Below are 25,222 nucleotides of genomic sequence, written 5' to 3'. Positions count from 1 at the left end.
ATAAGGCCTTGAAGCTCAAAAACAAAGTCTACTGCCCACTGACTGTGCACGTCCATGTGGACACTGAGCTACTCTTTACTAAGCATTCCATCCCTGTGAACAACATCACTGGCTAAAAAGGCCATTTGTCAATCTTAATACAGATTTACTACTACAAACTTACTAAAGCACACATTATAAAAACCCTTCCGTTCCTCATTTAAAGGCAAAAATTACTTAAAGCAACAATCCCACAACACTGAAATGAAAAGGTCTAGAGGGTTAGAGCATTTCTACCCTAAAGCCATTCAAAATAGCAGCGCTCTCTTACACGTCCAACAATTAAACAAACTGTTATTCTCAGTATTACCATAAACTCTTAAAACCTCCACTGCTTTGTATTGAAACATCTCAACCAGCTTTATAACAAAAACACACGATCTACCTTCCAAAACAGTTATATAACAACACACAAATGAAAACGCCCCAGACCTCTGTTGTAAACTTAATTTCCTGAACAAAAGAGCCATGCTGGATCACTGTTTACAAAAAACCACCTGGCTCCACCACACATAGAAAACTCATGTGACTCACATACAGACAATGCAATTCCTCTGCAAATCATCATTGGCTTTAAACCCACTTACTCAAACCAACAGTTATACAGTTTGTACAGTTGTACTTGAAAACAAAGTGCTTTTACTTACTGTGTCCACAGAGTCAGTCAATGCCGAAATGCGAGATGTAAAAATAACAAAATAAAAAAAGGAAAAAAATTTTAAGAACAGAATAAAAAGCTGAAGAGTAAAGGGAGAAAGATAAGGTGTAAAATCACTAGATTGCTCAGATTGGGACGCAAGTTTGCCGAAGCCAACAAGCTAGCTCTGAGGGTACCAGTTGAATGGTACTCGCCCCCAGAATAGCCATGCTTTTATCACTTTTCCAGCCTATTCATACACCCCTGGACAAACCGACCAATCACAGCACAGTATAAACATGATGTCAGCTCTACCACTGATCACTTACGCCCTCTGATAGGGACAACTATAAACATTTATCACCATTTGAATAACCCTGTAAAAACCACACCTCATTTCATGCATTAGGTTAAGGTAACCCCCAGAAAAACAAAAGTATATATATATATATTTTTAAAAATACTTTATCCATGCCTTGCCATTCAACAGAAAATGTTTTTATAGGGCTGACCTTCAGTCCACAAACCCACTCAACAAGTGAACTCTTTTTCAAACTTATGTCTCTGCTTTTGTGGACAACATTTTTTTCAGATTCACAGCTTATCTAGTATGTACAAATTTTTAATTAAAAATATATATTAATTAAATGTCAATGTCAGCATGTTATGTCTGTGCTGTAATTCTACAACACTGGGTGAATGTAGCAGCAAAAACAGACAGTTAAATCAGCACAATGGACTTTACCCACGTTTATGCATGCTTCACTATGCTGATAAAGATTACATGTCTTTCAGAACTATAGTAATAAATAAAAATTAATGTGTTTTCTATTACATTGTTTAGACTTTAAACTATAATTAAATCTATTATTTCTCATTGCACTATTTCACAGTGATCAGTCTCATAAGTTCAACACATTTAAAAGTGAAAATTATCTCTATTTAGTAAGCATGTTTGTTTTATATTGAAGTCATTAATTGAATTTGTTTTTCATTTATTTATACTTTCTGCCTTTCTCCAAACATCAGCTTGATGCATTGATGCTTTTGGAGTCAACTCTGATGACTGCAATAACACAGGAATGTATAAAATTGCGACTGAACATGCCCGACCTAACGCTGTTTCAAAGATTACATTTCTTGTGAGTTTTCAGGTGTTTGGACAACTTGATGTTGAGGCATATTTTCATCTCCCGAAATGTCAGCATGTCATACTGTGAGCCCTCAGCAGTCTGTTTCTGCTCCAAATCACATTTTTTTAAGTGTGATGAATATAATTGAAAACTAAACAGATTCATGTTAACACACTGAATGCTCTTTTTTTACCATTTACTTTATTTACTTTCACATTTACTCAGCCAGTTTTTTCCTTAATTTCTTTAGTTTTTTACTTTCTGTACTACACAACACAGGCCTATGCTACCAAAAAGTGCTTCCATCAGTTTCTCAGAGGACAGCTGCTGCATTTCCAGAGACAGATAAAGTGGTCAGGCGTGTCTGGATCAAGTACTCCCTTTTCAGGTGATAAGTACAGGGTACAATAGGCTATCTAAATAGATCGTTCCATGTCTATAGGGAAAAACAGGTTCGGTCAGTTTCTCAGGAGACAGCTTCTGCATTGTGCTGCTGCCTGTGTAGGTGTGAACTATTGCCTTTTAGGATAATGAGTACAGATTACAGTTTGCAGACGCTATTCTGCCTGTCCAGCTACTTTGAGCTACGGCCATTAAAGTTTTGGGCTTAACCCTCGTGCCGAGACCTATGGCTTTTGGCTGAGCCACATTTCGCTGCTCATGCAACAGCTGGGACATGCTTCACTTGGCAGGCATTGGAGCAGGCATTGGGCAAGCACATGTGGCGGCTGCGACACACCCCAACTGGCACACACAGGGCGAGGGCCCGTTCATCGCTGCTTGCAGCTTTAATTAATCTTTATTATTTCTTTCCGCCAAAACAACCCCAAATTGCGTGCCTTTCACTTAGAAAAAACGTGAACGCGCGTGTACTCAAAATTTGCATGCCCCCAAAAATTTATGAATCTGCAACTTGCACAAAAATGAACGCTCCATAGCGCCCCCTAGTGGCTTAAAACTGCAGCCCCTCGGGCTACTTTGAGCTACAGTGGTGAAATTTGGTGTGTATAACAAGCATGCCCAGCCCAACAAAAAAGTCTCTTACAACTTTTGTGAATTCCGAACACGAACTTCACTATTTGCACCTAAACATCGAAATTTTGCGATTTTGGGCTATGTATTTGAACGAACTTGTCCTAGGGTTTTTGACTTATCAACTTCAAACTTGGCATGTGTATACAATCCAGAGTGAAGATTAAAAGTTATTATTAGATTTATAGAATATTTTTGGGCGTGGCTACAACAAGGGCTCAAAGTTCGGAATTTTTCAACTTTGTCCGATATGCACGAAAACGGACACACACCTTCAGTGATGCGCCCCGGACACAGCCATGTTGTTATTTTCACCAAAACGTACAGCGCCCCCTACTGGCAAAGGCCTGAAAATGCCAAAAATTGCATTCATAGGGTATGTATTTGAACGAACTAGTCCTAGGCTTTTTCTCAGATCAACTCCAAACTTGCCCTGTGTGAACAACACATATTAAAGATAAAAAGTTATTAAAAGATTTATAGAATATATTTGGGCGTGGCCGCAAATGACCGTCAAAGTTGGCCGTTTTGCCACTTTTGGAAAATCTTCATAGCTCTCCTGTACAATGTTGGATCAGGACCAAAATTCACACACAAGTTCACTGTCACAGCCTGATTCCATTTCTATCATTAGTTGCATTAATAGTAATGCTCCATAGCGCCACCCAGGGGCTCAAAATTTTTGCCTCCCCGGCTACTTTGAGCTATAAGTCTGAAATTTGGCAGGCATTACAAGCATGCCAAGACCTACAAAAAATTGTATTATGACCATAGTCAATTCCGAACAGTATGTTCGCAATTTGCCCGTAAACATCGGATTTTGACGATTTTTAGCCTCAGACGAAATGGAACAATTCCTTGGTTTTTCATCAGATCCACTCCAAACTTGGCTTGTGTAAACTAAACACACTGACAATGATGCATTCCAAATGTCTTTTTGCTACGTCAATGGGCGTGGCCACAAATGACGGTCAAAGATGACCATTTTAACTGTTTCATGAAAACCTTAATGGCTCTCTGGTGCAGAGTTGGATCAGGCCCAAAATGCACACAGAGCTTCTGTGTCACAGCCTCAGTGCATTTCTTTCACTGCTTGCACATACATTGATGCTCCATAGTGCAACCCTGGGGCTTATATCTGCAGCGTGTCCAGCTACTTTGAGCTACAGGCATCATAAGTTGTGGGCTTAACCCTCGTGCCTGGACCTATGGCTTCTGTCTAGGCCACATTTCACTGCTCATGCTGCAGCTGGGACATGCTCCACTTTGAAAGCCACGGGCAAGCGCACGTGGCGACTAGCACAGGCTACGACTGGCGCACACAGGGCGAGGGCCCGTTCATCGCTGCTTGCAGCTTTAATTAGGGCCTGAGCCCTGGGAACCAGGGGCGAAGCCCTATTGAAACCCTTGCGATTATTATTTATGTTTCTTTCTGCCGCATTAACCACAAATTGCGCGCAGACGCTTGGCGAAAACGCGAACAGACGTGTACCCAAAAATTACATGCCCCAAAAAATTTATGAATTTGCAACTTGCACAAAAATGAACGCTCCATAGCGCCCCCTAGTGGCTTAAAACTGCAGCCCCTAGGCCGACATTGAGCTACAGCCCTGAAATTTTGCACACAGCACAAGCATGCCCACACGTACAAAAAAGTCTCTTAAGAGTTGCGTGATTTCTGAACACGAACTTCGCTATTTGCACCTAAACTTCGAAATTTAGCGATTTTGGCCTACGTATTTGAACGAACTTGTCCTAGGGTTTTTGACTTATCAACTCCAAACTTGGCATATGTATACAATCCCCAGTGAGGATTAAAAGTTATTAAAAGATAGTTTTTATCTTGATGGGCGTGGCTACGACGTGGGCTCAAAGTTCGGCATTTCCTCAACTTTCTCCGATATACACCAAAACGGACACACATGTTCAGTTTTGCGCCCCGGACACAGACATGTCATTATTTCCTCAAAAAAGTACAGCGCCCCCTACTGGCAAAGGCCTGAATTTGGAAAAATTACATGTATAGGGTACGTATTTGAACGAACTAGTCCTAGGTTTTTTCTCAGATCAACTCCAAACTTGGCCTGTGTGAACAACACATGTTAAAGACAAAAAGTTATTAAAAGATTGTTTTCAAATTTTTGGGCGTGGTCACAAATGACCGTCAAAGTTGGCCATTTTGCCACTTTTGGAAAATCTTAATAACTTTTCTGTACAATGTTTGATCAGGACAACAATTCACACACGTGTTCACTGTCTGATCCTGATTCAATTTCTATCATTAGTTGCCTTAACATTAATGCTCCATAGCGCCACCAAGGGGCTGAAAATTTTGGCTTCCCGACTACTTTGAGCTACAGGCCTGAAATTTGGCACGCATAACAATCATGCCAAGACCTTCAAAAAATTGTATTATGGCCATAGTCAATTCCGAACAGGAAGTTCGAAATTTGGCCAAAAACATCGGATTTTGACGATTTTTAGCCTCAGACTAAATGAAACAATTAATTGGTTTTTCATCCGATCAATGCCAAACTTGGCCTGTGTGAACAACACATATAAAAGATAAAAATGTATTAAAACATTGTTTTAATATTTGTGGGCGTGGCCACAAATGACCGTCAAATTTGACCATTTTGCAACTTTTTGAAAATCTTAATAGCTCTTCTGAACAATGTTGGGACAGGATAAAAATTCACACACATGTTCACTGTCACAGCCTGATTTTATTTCTATCATTATTTAAATTAAAGTTAATGCTCCATAGCGCCACCAAGGGGCTCTAAATTTTTGTCCCCCTGGCCACATTGAGCTACAGGCCTGAAATTTGGTGGGTATAACATTCATGCCAAGACCTACAAAAAACTCTATAATGACCATAGTGAATTCCAAACAGGAAGTCCGCTACTTGGCCATAAACATCGAATTTTGACGATTTTTAGCCTCAGATGAAATGGAACAATTCCTTGGTTTTTCATCAGATCAACTCCAAACTTGGCTTGTGTATACTACACTCACTGGCATTGATATGTTTCAAACAGATTTTTGCTACGTGAATGGGTGTGGCCACAAATGAGGCTCAAAGTTGACCATTTTAACCATTTCATTAAAACCTTAATGGTTCTCTAGTACAGTGTTGGATCAGGGCCAAAATGCACACAGAGGTTCAGTGTCAAAGCCTCAGTGCATTTTTATCACTGGTTGCACTTATATTAATGCTCCATAGCGCCACCCAGGGGCTCATATCTGCAGCCTGTCCAGCTACTTTAAGCTATGGGCATCATAAGTTTTGGGCTCAACTCTCATGCCTACACCTATGGCTTTTGGCTGAGCCACATTTCGTTGCTCATGCGGCAGCTGGGACATGCAGGCAATGTTATGCAAACACTGTGGAGACATTCTGCTGTCTGCAACATTGATTGCAGAACCTGTTTGACAGTGAATCATAAATGCTGTGGGTTAACATATTTTGTCAGAGGGCTGCATACCCCTCCATGTGCTCACCAGAGGCACACTGACTGCCATTCAGGACCAAGATTTGATCCTCATACACCTTGTGAGCCCATGCACACAGAGGCTCTGTGTCACAGCTTCAGTGCATTTACATCACTGGTTGCACTTACATTAGTGCTACATAGCGCTTCATAAAATTGTTTCTTTATTTAAACATAAATTCTACCCTCCATTCCTTTACAAGAAAATGATCTGTGACCCTGTTGTACCAACCTGGTGTTTTTTCCAGGAGTTTTACCACTGTTCTCTAATTTACCAGCACTGCTAGACTGCATAAACACCCTTACCCCATTGAGTTGCAGGTGTAAGACTTTAAACAGGGCAAACTCCTCTCAACACATGCAGGCTGTCAGTGTTAATGACATGGGAGAAGCTTCGCAGCTATAGCTGTATCTGCTTCTTGGTGAAAACAGAAAGAATCTTTAAACACAACGCTTGTTCTTTATAAAACAGGTAAACTCACTGGACATCAATGAAGCCTCTGGATCACTCCACAGCATCTGAATGTACGACTCACAAGATGCTCCGTTGGAACGTGCCTAAACCTATGGCTCCAGGCTGAGCCACATTTTGCAGCTAATGTGGCGGTGGCTGAGCCACAATTCGCTGCTCATGCAGCAGCTGGGACATGCTCATATTGGCAGGCATTGGGGCAGGCATTGGGCAAGCACATGTGGCGGCTGCGACACACTCCGACTGGCGCACACAGGGCGAAGGCCCGTTCAACGCTGCTCGCAGCTTTAATTAGGGCCCGAGCCCCGGGAACCGGGGGCGAAAGCCCTCTTGAAACCCTTGCGATTATTCTTTATTATTATTTGTTTCCGCCACTTTAACCCCAAATTGCGCGCCGACGCTTGGAAAAAACGTGAACGCGCGTGTACCCAAAATTCGCATGCCCGAAAAAATTTATGAATCTGCAACTTGCACAAAAATCAACGTGTCATAGCGCCCCCTAGTGGCTTTAAACTGCAGCCCCTGGGCCGACATTCAGTTACAGCCCTGAAATTTTGCACACATAACAAGCATGCCCAGACAAACAAAAAAGGCTCTTACGACTTGCGTGATTTCTGAACACGAACTTCGCTATTTGCACCTAAACGTCGTGATTGAGCGGTTTTGGGGAAACGTATTTGAACGAACTTGTCCTAGGGTTTTTGACGTATCAACTCCAAACTTGGCATGTGTATACAATCCACAGTGAAGATTAAAAGTTATTAAAAGATTGTTTCTATCTTGATGGGCGTGGCTACGACGTGGTTCCAAAGTTCGGCATTTTGTCAACTTTTTCCGATATGCACGAAAATGGACACACATGCTCAGGGTGGCATCCCGGACGCAGCCATGTAATTATTTTATCCAGAAAGTACAGCGCCCCCTAATGGCAATGGCCTGAAAGTGGCAAAACATGCGATCATAGGGTACATATTTGAACGAACTAGTCCTAGGTTTTTTATCAGATCAACTCCAAACTTGGCCTGTGTGAACAACACATATTAAAGACAAAAAGTTATTAAAACATTGTTATAATTTTTTTGGGCGGGGCCACAAATGACCGCCAAAGATGGCCATTTTTCCACTTTTTGAAAATCTTAATAGCTCTCCTGTACAATGTTGGATCAGGACTAAAATTCACACACATGTTCACTGTCACATGCCGATTCTGTTGCTATCATTATTTGCATTAACATTAATGCTCCATAGCGCCACCCAGGGGCTCAAAATTTTTGCCCCCCTGGCTACTTTGAGCTACAGGCCTGAAATTTGGTAGGCATAACAAGCATGCCAAGACCTACAAAAAATTGTATTATGACCATAGTGAATTCCGAACAGGATGTTTGCAATTTGCCCGTCAACATCGGATTTTGACGATTTTTCGCCTCAGACGAAATGGAACAATTCCTTGGTTTTTCATCAGATCCACTCCAAACATGGCTTGTGTAAACTAAACAAACAGACAATGATGCATTCCAAATGTCTTTGTGCTACGTCAATGGGCGTGGCCACAAATGAGGCTCAAAGTTGACCATTTTAATTGTTTAATGAAAACCCAAATGGCTCTCTGGTGCAGAGTTGGATCAGGCCCAAAATGCACACAGAGATTCAGTGTCACAGCCTCAGTGCATTTCTATCACTGCTTGCACATACATTGATGCTCCATAGTGCAACCCTGGGGCTTATATCTGCAGCTTGTCCAGCTACTTTGAGCTACAGGCATGAAAAGTTTTGGGCATAACCCTTATGCCTGGACCTATGGCTTTAAATTTTGGATCATGACCAAAACTCCCACAGAGGTTCATTGTCACAGCTCACTTGTTGGGATTTGGATAACATCCAACGCCGCACTTACTTGGATATCGTGGTCAATACCCCAGACATGTAATTGGGTGGGTGTTGGTCAAGGTGGGTGGTTTGTTTTATTTAATTTCAAGCAATATAACTCTTTATTTATCTATGTATCTATCAATTCATATCTTTAACCTCTTATGTTTAGTATTTCTTTTCTGTTTTTGTGCACTTGCAATTAATAGCCTCTGAGCCTGAAGTGAAAAGAAGACAATAGGTGTAGTAGTCCTGAAATACTGAGATGTCATATTTTACGTAATTTTCTGAATGATTAAATTGTAGGAGTCTTATATCAAACATTTTTTAACTTTTCCTCTTTTCTTTCCAATACTTTGGTGCCTTGACTTCTAGGTTTCTGTAATAGTTGTAGTTTTTTCCCAGTTCAGTGTTGCCATTCTGCTGTTACCTGATTAATTATTCATTATTACATATCAATGTGGCTACAAAATCAGCTTAATAGCATTCCAATTGATGCTGATATGTCTATGCTGCACATTCAAATGTCTTACATGTCATATTCGATGTTTCTTTTGGGATCTGTAGTCAACAAAAACAATTATAGTTACACATCAATGACAACGTGGTAACAAATTTACTGTATTTTTGTTTATTGTTCTTATTTTCATTGAGTAGACTAAGTCAAATGTCTAATGTGCTTATTCATTTACTTGTACTTGTAGATTACACCTGGACTGTGTAGCCTATATTGTATTTATTCAGATTGTATTCATGCATTATAATATGTTACAGTATCAAGTCTCAGTTAAGTATCAAGTCCACAACAAATAATTAATCCTAGATTCTGCTACAAATAAAGACACCATAAATTCATGAATCCTTTACATTTTATTGAAATAGAAAGAATACATGTACAAATACTTGACATCTTCACAACAGTACAATCAATCCATCAAACATTTATATACAGCAGTTTTATTTTCAGTCAAAGCAATGGTGCAGTAACGATGAGATGAGACGACAAGGATGAGATGACAATAGTGCACTTTCATTATGATCTTGAAAACATTGAAGTCACTACTTTTTCAGTGAAGCAAAAATATTCACATTTTGTTACATGTTTGCTCAAAATGACATATAGTGTAACATGATATCTACCTAAAATTTTAGTGCTACATAATATTTTCTTGGCCTTATTTAGTCAAAGCAGTAGCAAAAAACTGACTGTCGAACGGCAGAAAACACACTTCTTTCAAGTAATAACATTTGAAAATGTTTTCACTTAAAGTTATCGAGCTAAAATTTTACATTTATCTTGTGACTTTTTTGTTTTCGTATACATTTATTCTATGACTTTCAGGATAATGGCTGGTCATTCTTCACATAATATATAGTATAAATAATATTCCATAATGAAAATAGAAAAATAAATAAAGGACTTATAATTATGATGTTTACAGCACTAGCTATACACAGTTCTAACTTATGAAACTGCAGCCCCTGTATCTCTTCATCTAAGTTTACTTGCTCTTAGTGTTTTAATATTCTTCTCTGTTTTTTTTTTATTTTGTTTGATGTGGCAACTTACGTAAAATATAAAATACATGTGGTCTCTATCGAACTTTTAATAACACAATACATGTAACAAGGATTTCAACATGGGTGGCCCATCTTAGTTGAAAGACCACTCACCACGACAAGGTGCGGGCCATGAGTGGGAACACAAGACATGACGTACTTGACAAACAGGACAAACTCGGACAGGACAAACATAGGAATACAAAAAAAAACAAATTCCCACACAAATAAACTTTTACATTTTGACAAGAACAATTACAAGGCATGAAATGTAGACGTTCTTTTTTGCTTCCTAACACCACACAAATATTTCAAGTAATACAGAAATCAAAAACTTCTTGTACTTAGATTAAAGGTACACTATGTGACAGACACTGACACATTACACATATTCACAACAAGACATGCATTTCAATTAATTCATTTCTTGATAGATTTATTTATTTTTGTCTTTAGCACTAGAAAATTACAAACATTAAATCTTACAAAAATAGCTTACCACTTCACTGAAATTAGTAAAACAGTGAACCATGAAACAATTAAAATGAAATCCCTAATCAAGTGTAAAACTAAATCTATTCTGCCTCATCACTTTGAAGAGATGTGCTTTTAAAACAACACAAAATACCTTCATGATTGCTAAAATAAGCAGTTGTTTTAATATTGTTGACTGTCTTTGTTCTGATTTTCTTTCAAGTATTGGTATCTGGTATATCTGGTATTTCTTTCTTGACTATTTTCAATAACATTTGGAAGATATATGAGCTTTCTCCAACTTTTAACAAAACAAAACACATAAGAAATATTTCAACACAAGTGGCCCATCTTAGTTGAAAGCCCACTCACCACGACAAGGTGCAGGCCATGAGTGGGGACACAGGACAAGACACACTTAACGAACAGGACAAACTCAGACAGGACAAACATAGAAATACACAAAACACAAAGCTAGACAGATGAAGTTGGAATGTTACCAGAAGAAAAGGAACACACTGGGCGTGCAAATATAGAACTTTTTTGGTAGTTCTTAACACTACCAAAGTAGTTGAAGTAATACAGAAATATAGAACCTTTTATGCTAAGCTAAAAGTATTGACCTACATACACTTACAGACACTTAACATGTTACACACATAAAACAGCACAAGGTGTGCAATTGTTTTTTGACCTTGGCATTACAAAAATGTGAAATACGAAATCGCACATTAAATTATTATAAATATTAAAACTAAGAAAATTACATTGTTACCTGAATCCATAAACAGGTACACATTGTTAGAATTGTAGCAGGTTAAACAAAAAGCCCTCTCCTATTTAAGTTAAGGCACTTTATTTTAATGAAATTCCTTAACACCCACAAATAAGCAGAAGTTAACAGAAGAAGTGACAAATTCATTGTAGTCTCAAAAGTCTAACTATTCTGCCTTATCATTTTTAAGAGTTGTGCTTTTGAAAGAACACAAAATCCCTTCATGATCACTAAAGTAAGTAGGCCACACTACTGACTGTACTTCGTACTGTGTTGTTTTGACATACACATGGTCAATTAATGTGCCTCTCTCTGTGGTGGGTTCTGTCACCAGCTGAACATACTCTCTTTCTGCAAAAAATTTGCACATTGATGATGACTTCAAAATGTCATCATTAAAATCTCCCATGACAACAATTGTGTTACTTAGTGGGTTGAGCTGATCAAGCAACTTGCTGAGATACTCTTTAAATAAAGACATGGGATAAACTGGTGGACGATATATGATAGCGAGCAGAATTTCCAAATCAACATAGTTGCACACTAGGCACTCCAAATTCACATTTGGTACTTTGATTGTGTGAAAGGCCACATTATCTGCACTAAAAATGCCAACACCACCATGCTGTTGGGCTTGCAAAGCTGTCAAAGCTGGGTGATTACTGGTGTAAGACACATGTCGTGGGCAGTTATGAAAACTGTAACCATCAAATGTGATATTTTCTAAAACAGAATCAGTGGATAACCAGGTTTCTGTCACAGCAATACAGTTAGGCTGCAAATGCTGTGTACATGACAGCAAATCAGACAGATGAAGAGACAAGTTTTGCACATTCATCAAAAACACAGAAAATGTGTGTGTATTTGTGTGCATTGTTCTGTCTTCAACCAAAAATCTGGGCATACTATGTATGGCATTTTTGATGTCATCCTTACAATAAATCTTTTTCTCATTAAAATGTTGCACAATGAGGCCTGACAAAGTCTTGACGCGGCTTAAGGCCACATATGCCTGCCCTGCTGAAAATATCCTCTTAAAAGACACAACAGCATTTTCAACAGTAAGACCTTGCACTTTATGGACTGTACAAGCCCAAGCAAGTTTCAGAGGAAATTGCCTGCGCAATCCACCCTTACTGCTGACTCTTTCTTCCTCTGGTTCAATACTTGTTGATCCTACCAAATCTAGACTTACTCTGACAGAATGCTTCCTCCTGTGGGTACCAATGTCAGGATCATCAAATTTAATAAAGACATTTTGAGGAAACTTCTTACCATCAATTAGTGCTATGTGAGTCACAGTCCCACACACACCATTAACCAGACCGTCATTTACATCAACATTTTTACATAACATTACACGGGCACCTTCTCCCAAAAGCAGTGTTTCCTCCAAGCACGTGTTGTTGACTTTGGTGTGATGTCCTTTCATTAACTCAAGCTTCCCTGTCTTTTTACTATTCACATAGTCTTCTGCCTCAATCACAACATATTCTGGACAAGTCCTGAATAACTCTTGAGTATTGTGCTCATTTACTTGTGTATTTGTTGGAAATATGTGCAGAGCTGAGCTGACTTGGCCAGTTTCGCAATGCTTGAGTGTGTGAATATCACTGAGAAGCATCGGGGTGTCTTTAGATCGAGTTCTGATCCTATTTAGCAACTCAGCAAATGTGCTATCCTTCTGTCTAACAACTGTTGTTAACTCGACAACACTAAACAGACTCGACCACAAGCTGACACCTTCATTGTCAGCATACAGTGGCTTCCCTTTTACAGGAGGTAATTGGTAGAAATCACCAACTGCAATAATACTCACGTTACCAAAAGGTGAATAGTCACCACACTGTTTGATCTGTCTCAATCTACCATGAATATAAGCTAACAACCTATGATCTACCATTGAGATCTCATCAATAATTAACAACTGCAAATCCACTAATTTAGCTCGCAAAGAATTAATCTTTTCCTCACCCAAAGGAGTGTACGGTATGCGTACATCCTTTCCAATGCTTAATGTGCTGTGGATAGTTGCTGCATGCAAATTGTATGCAGCAATCCCTGTAGGTGCTGTCAACAAAACACAAGTGTTGTCAGGGTGACGACATGCTGGTGACAACAACCTCATGGCCTCATACTGGATAGCTCGAATCAAATGGCTTTTTCCAGTACCAGCTCCACCAGTTATAAACACGTGCAGGGGATTTGGCTTTCTCCCATTAACCTTGTGTAAACACCACTGTCTAACCTGATAAAAAATGGACAGTTGTTTCTCATTTAGAGACCTAACTAAAGCCAAACCGTCAACCCTACTCAAAATATTATTCCTCTTTTCTAAATGAGAGACTTCCCTAGCACTAACTGCCAAATCCGGAATGCTGTCCACATGTTCATCTACACTCTGCTCTTGGTTTTGAACTTCCTGCACACACTCTAAGCGCTCCAGTTCCTGTTCTGGGCACAGATTACACCAGGCATCTTCTAATATAACATCGTTATCAATGGAATTTTTGATTTCATCTAAATTTGCTGCTGTAACCTCAAACCTGCTTCTATTACAATCTACGACTGACTTCACTAAATGCCTGGTGCCATCCCTAAATGTCACCTGACCATTTTCATAAAACTCCTGAAATGTAACAAAGTTATGTGGTTTTAGCTGAACATCCTCATGATACGGAAGAAACAACTGCAAACTGCTGTGATAGAAAAGTTCAGGATTTTTTGTCTCAGAAAATCGTGCATAACGTATAACTGCTGGTTGTGTACGTGTTCGTTTCATGACAAAGCCACAGTCATTCTTTAGTTTGATTCTACTTTTGGATTTTTCATTTTTGCTTAATACACGGTATTCTGAGGCAAAAGATGCCAAACACATGTCGCTAAACTCCCTGTCTTCTGGCCTGTTCTTGTATCGATCAACAACACTAGTCATCCACATGTCTTCTGATGTAAGATCCTGTGATGATGCCTTTTGTTTTAACACATTCAAAGGCAAACTCATCCTAACAACATTGTCCCCAGTTGGGACAAACACGACCTTTCTGGAGCACTCCTTCAAATGCATGTTAGGAACTAATCTATAAACAGCTTCCTGTGCACAAACATCTCTGTTGTGGAGGTAAACACTGCCAAGTTTTTTCAAAGCTTCTTGTGCACTCAGATTTTTTTCCTTTGAAGCCTCTTTTTGTGCATTACCTAACAACAACCCTATCTCTCTTTCTGATTTTGATATATAAGAAATAATGTACACTATGCAAGCGTACGCGTCAACAACATACTGTATGTCCATGTTGGCATTCCAGCATTTCAGCAGCGGCTTACTATATTGATTTATCCAAACTTCATTGATTTGTCTCTTCAGGACAATATGTGTTTTACGTGCAAAGAGTTTGTATGCCTGTTCAAAACCATTCTGATCTGTTCCTACGCTGTGAAGCAACTGATCTATACTACTGAATTTACTGCTTTTCTCTTCATCTGCAAGGAGTAACTTTACTGACCTCAAAAGGGCTGACGCCTGCTCCCTAATCTTTTTCTGTGCTTCTTTTTTAGCCTGACAATCACAAGGAAGTGGGGCGGAGTTTTCAGTGTTCCCTGTCTGACACTGACAACTATCTTTTGGATCTTCTTCAGTTTTGCGACATATAAAAGTCTTTCCTGATGCTGGCCTAGGAAAATTGAAACGGCAATTTGTATTTTTTTTTTTACATGTTTTGGAGTGTCTTTTAGAATGTTGCTGCACAGATGAAACTACTTCATACAAATCATTAATTTGGGGTGGTAATTCGCATGCGACATATTTATCTATGAAGTCAACCACCTCTTCATCTGTGTTTTTGTCAATAACTGGAGCATTTTCTATCCAAAATAAACTATGAATGTGTGGAGAGCCACGTTGCTGGAACTCAACGCGATGAAAGTAGTCTTTAATTTTACCTATTGGCTCAGCTGGGGACATTAATACTTCCCTGAGAAAACAATGCCAGCGAAAATCAAACATTCTAGCAGCTGTCACAGGATTACTGCGCAATAGGTCACACCTATCTGCCCATTCTAACTCTTCAGCTGTCTGTGTCCTACCTTCCTGTTTCAAAATACTATTAAGTAGATTTTTCCATCGCATATCAGCGGAGGAAAAAGAACAAAACCATGTTGGAATACCGAGTTGATGAACACAAGCTAGTAGATCTTTCTGGATTCCCTGCCAAAAAGCTGGAGTACCTCTGATAGGTTTGAGAAAACGATAGCCGTCGTCAAAATCCAGGAGCTTCTTTAAAGATCCTTCATCGTGTAACAAATCATTTACTTTGAATGTTGTATGGCCTCCTTTCCCTTTCCTCATAGCTATAGAAACACTTGACACTACCTGTTCTAGCTCAGACATGTATTGAGCATAAAAAATGTATTCCACATTTTTACCGAATCTACCATCAGCATTTAAGATTCTGTTGTTGAAATATCTAGACAAAGATAACTTATACTGTCTACTCTCGTGATAAGTATTATTACCCTCTGGAAATAATGTTGGGAAAGATTTAGCTTCATTACTGGGATCACATAGTAATCTGACAGGGTTATTTCCTTCCGCGGGGGCTACGTTCAAGGTGTGATCAAAGTAGTGGTCTAAGGCTTCCTGACCAATATCTACTGGCATTAAACAAGTATCTTGAAACATACAGTGTTGCTGTCTATCATGCAATAACTCGTCCTCAACAATTTCTGGAGACACCTCACAGCTGTCTTTATTTGCATCAGTATTGTCATCTATTACATCTTCCTCTCTACAAAAGTCATTTAACCAGTCTTCATTGAATTGTATATCTGCATAATGCACGTTCACTTGTTTTAGGTATTGTAAAGCTTGACGTATACGCATTGGATCTACGAACTGATACTCATAATGACCTTTGTAAGTGAGTTTACGCTTTAACTTGACTCTTATCAATGACCCTTCCATATTGGAACGGGGCAGCAAATTGTCTGTTTGCGCTATATTTGAAGGAACACAAGTCACAGGTCCATGAACTCCATTTTGACCACCTTTGGGGAGGGCTAACATTTTCATAAATGGAATATTTACAGCAATCAAATGCTGTTCAAGGGTATTCAGACATGCTAATTCTTGTGGTATGGGATTAAGTCCCAAGCTGTTGAACACACTTTCAGCTGGAAATTCTCCTTTGTTAATCTTATAGTGGCAGGTGTAGCAAATCCACATCTGCCCTCTTGGTGAATCCAGCAAACTACATGGTATGGCACATTCTTGAGTACACTTGTGTACAAAATCATCAGTCAAGCATGTCTGTGCTACTAAAGCTGATGCTTTATTTTTCTTATAATCATCTTTTTTACAATGTAAAACCTGGTGTTCAAACAACAACCTATGACACACAGAACAAACGAAATCAGGACCATCTTTTACTTTTTCTAAAAATTGTTCAATAACAAAATCTAACTGATGTGACTTTTCTTTTAGCTTTTGCCTCCTCAACCTGTTACCTGCAGTGACATTCTTCCTATGCTCTGCATTAAAACGAAATTTCATAATACTAAGGGATTTTATTTTTTCTCTATGTGAAGGATTTGTTTGATACTCATGTAAACTTCTTTCTTTCATTTTTTTTCTATGCAAAGGATTTGTCTGATTCACATGTTTACTTCTTTCTTTCATTTTTTCTCTATGCAAAGGATTCGTCTGATACTCATGTACACTTTTTTGCCTCATTTTATCTCTAAACAAATCATTTAAATGGTAATTCAACGTTATTCTTTCTTTACACATTTCTTTTACTTTCATTTGAAACTCCAAGTCTGTGTGATATTTCAATTTCCTCCTTACCTTATTTTTCTCTTGTTTTCTCTCCCTATGTATCTGATTTATCTTGTAGTTAGATTTTTCAAGTAACCTCTTTTTTCTTTTCAAATATGAAGATGGTGTACTTTGCTGCTGTTGTGATACGCCAACTTCTACAGGCTCACCTTCATAACTTGCACTTATTGTGAAATCTGCTAAACAAGATTCATTGTTTCCCTTGTTCTGCTGTCTAATCTGATATCCATTAGAACTGGCCCTGCTGTACTCACAATACTCATAACATCTTTGTGATTTGGGCTGCTGAACACAAACAACTGTCTCATAATGGTTTCCATTGCAGTTTTCTAAATAAATACTGTTATTTGACAGCTGAGTATTCCTGGAACTATATTGAAGCCAGCGATCTTGACAGTACGTAAATATGTTTACTCCTAAACAATCTGCTGCTGCTTGAATTTCTAATTCTGTAGCCCAGCTCCCAAGATATTTTATTCTTGATTTAGTAAGGTATTCTGTCACAGATGAATACTGACTCCTCAAAAAACTGGTATACTCGACCTCATTACTTTCTAGCTGCTTTACAACTGCAAGTCTAACTTTTCTGTGATAATCTTGTGTACCACTGACTGCTTGACTAATTGCTCGAAAGAAACAATTACCATCAGCTGCTATCTTCTCATTTTTACACGGAGTCCCTAATGAACCTATATTCATAAATTCAGATGCTACATGAAGTTTCTCAGAGGAGATCTTTAACTTTCTGCACAAAGCCTGTGACACTTCATCACTAAGAGGACTAAACAGTAGCTCTTCACTAGAGACATCACTAACAAACTCGATATCTGAATCAATATCATTTACATCCCTACTTCTGAATTTCTTAGACACAAAAGTTCCAGTTGACCTCTTGCGCTTGCTAAGTCTTCCCCTGCTGCTACCACTGATCCCTGCTAAATGGCTGGAGCTTTCCCTAAAACTGCTTCCAAATACTGTGCTTCTGCTTTCTACAGTTTCTGAAAGTTGTGGGCACACATTACTACAAATAATGGGACATGACACACTGACACAAACACCCGCAATCTCAAATAGCTTTTCATGTCGAGTCATTGTTCTTGTAAGTCTATGTATGTGATGGCAAAGTTCATCAAGACAGCTGAAATATAAAACAACACTCTTCCCCATAGAATCTACAAGACCATCCTGACTGCGTGCATGAGAATCAACAAGTGCATACTGCCCATGTTGATGAATGATAGCACAGCTGTTAGCACACACTGTCAAAAGACATGTGTTATAATTACAAAACATCTCTCCCAATCCATCTTTCAAAGTGTGCTGCACCCTGGTTGCAACTAACTGAGTGTCATTATCATTTACATTTCCACTTACAACGTCACCATAGAAAAAGTCAAACGTCTTACCAAAAACAACATGCTGTCGGGGCAGTTCTGTAGCAAGGAGATACTGATTTCTAGTGTCACTGATCAAGTTCTTCTCTCTTAAAGAGGAATACAACTTGTCCCCTGACACGAGGACCTCATCAAGGGTGTGTGACTGCCATGAAAACACACTCTGAATTGTGTGTTTAGCTAAACTAAGCAGGCTTATGGCCATGCACTGTTTCCCGGCATTTTTAAAACGAGCATCTCCCTGATGGAATGCTCCCTGCACAGATCCTACCCGATGTACAGGCGTGACAGAGCTGCTTCTCTGAACTTCAGCTGCAACTTGGATTTGTACCTCACTGTAAGCAGCCTCAACAATAGTGTCTGAAACCTCAACTTTGCTGTCTTCAACCTGAACATTGCTAACTTCAGCCTGAATTACACTGTCCATAACCTCAACATCAACATTGCTGTCCTTAACCTCACTGACACTATCTACAATGTCTGTGGAGTTCTGGACACCGACCTCGCCATCCAGCTCATGCAGATTCATGCCAACAACAGCATAACACTGTCCTTTCAACGACTTTTGTAGACCTCTGATGTGAAGCATCAGGTCATTCAGGCATGTGGTAAACACAGCCACAGATCTGCCACAGCTGGAAGCAAAGCCAGATTTATCTCGTCTGCCGCAGTCAACAACCACTAAATAGTTGTTGTGTTGAATGATGACAGTACAGGAACCGTCAATGCTAAACAGACACATGCCACTATTGTTGAGAAGGTCCTGAATCCTGTTATACAACAGATCCTCTCCACTACATGTAGCAGCAATGTACTCTGCACGGTCAAGCTCGAGTCTCCACTTCCTGCTAAAAACCCTGTGCTTCTCAACAAGCTGAAAAAACTTGTCTTTTTCTGCCAGACTGTGGCTTTCCTTAGCAATAAAGCTGTACAGCTCACTGCCCTCTGACCTGACCTGATCTAAGTCTCTGCTACTCCATGTACACACAGGTGAAATCTTGTGTTTGATAGCAGCCACAACACTACAACATATAGCTGCATTAACATCAAGCCGCTCATCAGTCAAAGCTCTCAGAACATTGCCAGAAACTACAGCTGTTGGCAACTGCTCAGTACAAACACACGAAACAGGAGAGCCATCACTCTGACCTTTGCTGGATCTTTGTGTGCGTTGCTTGTCACTACCCTCCACCTCAGGGGTCTGGACATGGCTGGTAGGTGGAGACAGTGGGGATGCAGGGCACGCAGGAGATGCAGGGGACACAGGGGACCCAGGGGACCCAGGGGACGCAGGGGATGATGAAGTCACTGGGGACCTGTGGGATGCTGGCACCTGAAAAAAAAACAAAACAAATGAATGAGTCATGAGACAACAAATATGTATAGGACAATAAGAGTATTTCGTTCTCTTTCTTGTGTTTTTTTTGGTTCAATGTTAGCATTTTAATCAATATTGAAATTGTAAAATTATCACAGCTAGCGTGTCCCTGACAATAGACAAACACTGACAACTGCTTAACTATAAAACAGCTGCTCCAGTTGAACTCGATAAAAGATACTTTTTGTGCTGACAAAGGTAACTTAACCAACCTCCTCCTCCACCGTCTCTTGCATGACAGTGGTAGGTGTGTCCCTGGACGTCACACTCACCACACACGGCACTGCGTCCGCCTAAAAATAGAAAATAAAGGCACACATGAATGGGGTGTTCCTCACCTGTTAAGCTACTATGTATGACTGTATTGATAAATTTAAACCTTTCCAAATAAGATTAAACAAACCTTTCCAAATAAGATTAAACATTGTTTAAGAAAATAATCAAACAAAACTCACCTGCCGGACGAACCGACTCCTCTTGGACACAGCAGCCTTCTTCCGTTCCACAACGGCCTTCTAATGAAAACAGAAAAGAGGTAATGTTACAATAATGCTTTCACACTATCAAAGAAGTTGTTGCTGTTTAGAAACATGTCATAAGAGAGAAAGACAAGATTATGAATATTACCTGCTTGCCGTTGGGAACGGCTGTGGACCCAGTAGGACTGGGCAGATGAGATGGAACAAGCTTTTCCATCTCATCCAACAGGGCAGCGCTAAACCAGACTGGCGTTAGCGGGATGGTACACTCCTTCACAACCTGTGAAATTACAGTGTAAACACAGTTGTTGAATTTAACAGCTCTAAAAAAAAATCCCACTTTATTCATACAGTTAATTAATCAAAACAAAACAAACATTTTTTAGAACAGAATATAGAATAGAATAATCTTTTATTGAATTGGGGAATTGGGGAATTTTTTTTTTGCTGTCTTAAAACACATTTCCTTTGTATGCAAAGACTACATGCTTGCATTCGGCACAGCACTTTCCTGCCAATCAATTAAGAATATAAAGTAAGATACAAACCTGCTTTCCAACCATCCATTTCTTGGGAACCACACCAGAGGACTGAGCCAGCTCCCCTGATGCCTTCCTCTATGATAAAAGGAAGCACAATTTATGTTTAGTAACCATTCAACTTCTTTTCTGAAATTATAAACATTTACAAATCTTTCACAACAATCGGCTGCAAATTACCTTTCTGCCCCGTTGAACAGTTGTCCACTGTGTGAAGGGGTTGACTGGAGGACGAGGAGGAACAAGTTCACCCCTCACCACAAGTCTAGGTTTCACATGTGGAACAGATGGCTTGGGAAGTGCCTGAACCTGCACTTGGGTGATCTCTGGTACTGGCTTCAGTGTCTAAATTGTGGCATAAAAAATGAATCTTGTTATTAATAGGCAGAGAAAAGATATGAAATTAAAAGTTACTGAAAACGTATTAATGAAATTAATTGGAATTATAAAAAGCATTGCCTAAAAAATAATCACATTCAATCTGACAAACCATAAACTTTTTCTACACAGAGATAACTTACATCATAAGCAGCCTGCCACAGCAGCCGTGCAAGGATAGGCATCCCTGCAGAGTCAGAGAGGTGAATCTGTTGAAAATAGAACATAAAATTATTAACAACACCTTCAATGCAAAAGATGAACTGTTTTTTGTCTAAATCAAAAGGTCTACTTACACCATCTCTGGCCCACAAGTCAGTCTGTGACAAAGGAAAGTGTTCCACTGCTGGAAAGTACCTCACACCTGAAAAAGTACAAAAAAATATATATATAATTATATATATATATGAAACACCACATGCAATTCTTCTTTCATTTAAAAAACAGGCTAAACAATTAGGCAAATTCTGTTTGACACAATGCATACCCATTCTAGCAGCCACTCTGTGGTACTGTTGTCTAAGTGCCTCTTGCTTCGCCAGGTTGGAACTGATGCGAGGAGGGAAGTCAAGCACTGCGACCTGAAAAATAAGCCACAATATTTATACAATTTTTAATAAACTAGTAAAGCTTTCAAAATTTCATTCTAAAACAACTAAATATGCCATTCAAATTGCAAACAATAATGTGTCAAAACTTACATTGGACCAACGATCCATAGCTGCACACAGAAGCATGGCGAAGTCTGCACTGGCGCTGTCAATGGTCTGGGAGTGGGTCAGGTTGTTGCTGGGTGCCAGGAGGACCACTGCTGCAGGACTTCGAGGAACCACAGCATGGATCAGCTCGATCCTCTCCTCGTGAGCAGCAGCCCCTGGTGTTGACATGATGCCAAAGGAAAACAGTCCCTTTGGCATCTCCACGAAACCATCAACGATGGCTCGCAGGTGGGAGTCACCAACTAGAAGAACAAACTGGAACAGCAGAACAACAAAGTATGAGCTTAATTACTGCTCAATTAACTTACAGCGACATATATAAGAAAATTACATTGTATAATAATCTTACCTCCTTGTCAGGACACTCAGGTGGAATGACCAATTTGTGACTCTTCCTAGTCAACGCAGAAATTGGCCATTGCCGAACCCGGTGGCGAAAACCAGTGCCCGAACCTATCAGAGACAAATCAAATTTCCCCAACTCAGTCACAAAAGTGATGACAAATGTAAAGGCAACATCTGTAAGATATACCAACAGTGATAAGTTCAACAAAAACAAAGAAATATAATTTTCAACATACGTGCTTCATCTTCTTCTCGTGCACGACGCCACAAGGGGGTGATGTCAAGTGGCTGTCGTTCTGCGAGTCTACGAGCTGCTGCCTGGGAACGACGGAAGGATTTCGTTCTAGGCATCTGTGACAAATGAAGAAAAGAACAAACATAATAGATCAGTAACAGCAGCCGTGTCGCCAGACAGATTTCACGGGGGTACATGCCACAATATTTATCTACAGTGCCCCAATCAAAAATTTCACCATTAAAAAAAAATGACTTCAGAGTTTTAAGTCTACTAGCACAGCGCACATACTACTTTGTCTGGTCATTCATTGCTACTGTATTCACTCCACATAAACAATGCGCACATGGCTAATTAATAGGCTAATTTCTCCACGTGTAGCAACTTCAGCTGATAATACGTCTGTGTCAACTCAAAGCTGAGAGAGCGAGAGAGCGAGAGAAAGGGAGCCAGAGAGAGAGAGGGGCAGGTGATATAAATCACTACGTGAGGTAGGTAATGTTAGCCAACAACACATTGTTAAATATGCTATTTTGATTTTGATCTGACTCTAACTATAAATCCTAGATGGATATCAGAAAGTTTTTTGGCCGCAGCAGGCACAAAGCAACAAGGAATGACAGAAGTGAAGTCCTAGCTAGCTAAGCAACATAAGTTTGTCTTAACTTAATGCTAACATTATTCCATGTATCAAGAAAACCATATCAATTTGTAGGAAGAGCTGTGGGGGGAATTTCCAGTGAATTTCATCAGCATTAAATGTAATGTTGGTTATGGTCTGCTGGTTGTGCTCAGGATCTCTGCATCAATGATGATTTTGAGTACCCTTGTGTTACTTGACTGATTTAGCCTATGGATGGTGCTGTGGTTCTGAAATGGTCTATCTTCAGGAAGAATTTTTTTTTTTCCTAAGATGAAGTCATGAGCAAAATTTGTCAACCATTCAAGTTTATTTCACAGGAAAATATCACAGTAAGCTTGTCTGGTTAATCACTTTGACTTTGACTAAAATAATCTTGTTTCGTCACCAAAAAAATTGATACAGCTAAAGCATCTGGTTTTGTTGCAAGAAAAAAAAAAAAATCTGTATTCGTCACCACAAACATGGCTAAAAATACCAAGTTTTGTTGCCTCAAGTAGATTATTTTAAATATATTTCCATGTCCGTCTAGACAAATTAGAACAACACAGTGCTGGAACAGGTGAGGGAAAGATGTAGGCTGATAAGCAAGGGCGCAAGTGAGTTGACTATCAGCTAATGATGTCCCACATGTTTTGTTTCTTTCTCTTTTTTTTTTTTATTTTGCCTCTGAGTCATTTGATTTTGAACATTCATGGCAGAAATACAAAACCTCCCAAAACAGGAAAAAACAAAAATCAATTTTAACAAAAAACCGCTCAGTTTCTTACAGAATGCATTTTGGTCATGAAACTTTTTTGTCACAAGGAAAGGTGGGATTACTTTGTAAACAGAGTATCGTTTGAACTGCTTATGACCCCATATGAAAACTGAATACCATAAAAAATGCATTTAGGAGGCTTTCAGCTATGTACATATTTGTACAGCAATAAACACTAATATTTTCATGTTGCTTCAGACTAAGTGGAGCAGAGTGCAAAGGATGGAACGTGATGGGCCTCGAAGAGAGATGACACAGAGAGTACACACTGAAAGTGAGACCTGGTTGACAGCGAAGTTAGCTAGTGTGTACTACCCCACTTGCAGATTTGATAAATGTTGGATGTAAAGGTTGTCTGAGGTTCTCAGTTAATCATAATAAATAAGTGCCGAATACGTTTATTTTTTCTTGCACAGTATGCACACCCCCGTGAATTATTTGTGCCTCAGGTGTGCCCCAGTACAATATCCAATCTAGTGACGCCCCTGAGTAACAGTATTTACAATATCAATTTTGAGCATCTGTATTATTAAATTGATCTATGAATACAAACAGAATAATAACATCAACGTAACTAACCTTGCAAACGCACTCAATCCAGATGTCGAAAATGTCACAGGGTGGGACTTTCTGCTGAAGGCAGCTGGAATAGGAGAGAAATGGAGAATTTTACAATTCACATTGTGATATAGCCAACATTACTCAGCACAGAGTTTAGAATTTTTATTAACAGTCATAATAAATAAAAGTGAATTCCACAACTTCCATTTACTGCCTGATTTAACTACTGTGCCCTTCTTCATTTTTTACATTCTTTGCCCACATAATGTAAAGACTGGTATTTGTGAGAAAGAAAACAAAATAAATAAACAATTCCATCAAAATAACTGCCTCATTAAATGTGAAAGTAAATGAAGTCAATGTCAAAAAATGCAAGCATACAATCTGTTAACATGCATGTGTTTTGTTTAATGTTACACACAAATACATATGAAAGACTTTACAAAAACCACAATTTAGAGCAGGAAGAGACTGCTGTA

General features: G+C 39.2%; 3 protein-coding genes across 3 annotated transcripts; all 3 read right to left on the bottom strand.

Annotated features, from left to right (window-relative positions):
• Positions 1-11,648: 11,648 nt before the first annotated feature.
• LOC141786775 (uncharacterized) lies at positions 11,649-17,156 on the bottom strand. The gene has a single exon (XM_074665281.1). The coding sequence runs from the start codon at positions 17,154-17,156 to the stop codon at positions 11,649-11,651; it is 5,508 nt and encodes a 1,835-aa protein (XP_074521382.1).
• A 226-nt stretch (positions 17,157-17,382) lies between these two features.
• LOC141786774 (uncharacterized) lies at positions 17,383-21,668 on the bottom strand. Its single transcript, XM_074665280.1, has 8 exons — positions 21,627-21,668; positions 21,286-21,450; positions 21,115-21,183; positions 20,715-20,846; positions 20,543-20,602; positions 20,300-20,380; positions 17,570-20,042; positions 17,383-17,432 (listed from the first exon to the last, which is right to left on the bottom strand). The coding sequence occupies exons 1-8, from the start codon at positions 21,666-21,668 to the stop codon at positions 17,383-17,385; spliced, it is 3,072 nt and encodes a 1,023-aa protein (XP_074521381.1).
• A 10-nt stretch (positions 21,669-21,678) lies between these two features.
• Positions 21,679-24,825, bottom strand: LOC141786783 (uncharacterized; the record flags this gene model as incomplete). The annotated part of the gene is made up of 6 exons (XM_074665289.1): positions 21,679-21,692; positions 21,971-22,064; positions 22,185-22,457; positions 22,552-22,655; positions 22,784-22,898; positions 24,762-24,825. Coding segments are annotated over 6 exons (664 nt in total), but the record flags the coding sequence as incomplete, so codon positions are not given.
• Positions 24,826-25,222: the final 397 nt, after the last annotated feature.

The sequence above is a fragment of the Halichoeres trimaculatus genome, unplaced genomic scaffold (genome assembly GCF_033239565.1).
Source record: "Halichoeres trimaculatus isolate MK-OKI-2021-1 unplaced genomic scaffold, fHalTri1.1 fHalTri1_scaffold_92, whole genome shotgun sequence".
Classification (NCBI taxonomy): domain Eukaryota; kingdom Metazoa; phylum Chordata; class Actinopteri; order Labriformes; family Labridae; genus Halichoeres; species Halichoeres trimaculatus.
Note: the sequence above shows the minus strand (reverse complement) of the source record. Positions and strands in the feature narration are given on the sequence as shown.

Coding starts and splice junctions, on each gene's coding strand:
- LOC141786775 (XM_074665281.1), bottom strand. CDS start 17,156: ATGAAAGAAAGAAGTAAACATGTGAATCAGACAAATCCTTTGCATAGA.
- LOC141786774 (XM_074665280.1), bottom strand. CDS start 21,668: ATGCCTATCCTTGCACGGCTGCTGTGGCAGGCTGCTTATGAT. Junction 20,847..21,114: donor AATGGATGGTTGGAAAGCAG/GTTTGTATCTTA, acceptor GTAATTTCACAG/GTTGTGAAGGAGTGTACCAT. Junction 17,433..17,569: donor ACAAAGATGTTATGAGTATT/GTGAGTACAGCA, acceptor GTATCACAACAG/CAGCAAAGTACACCATCTTC.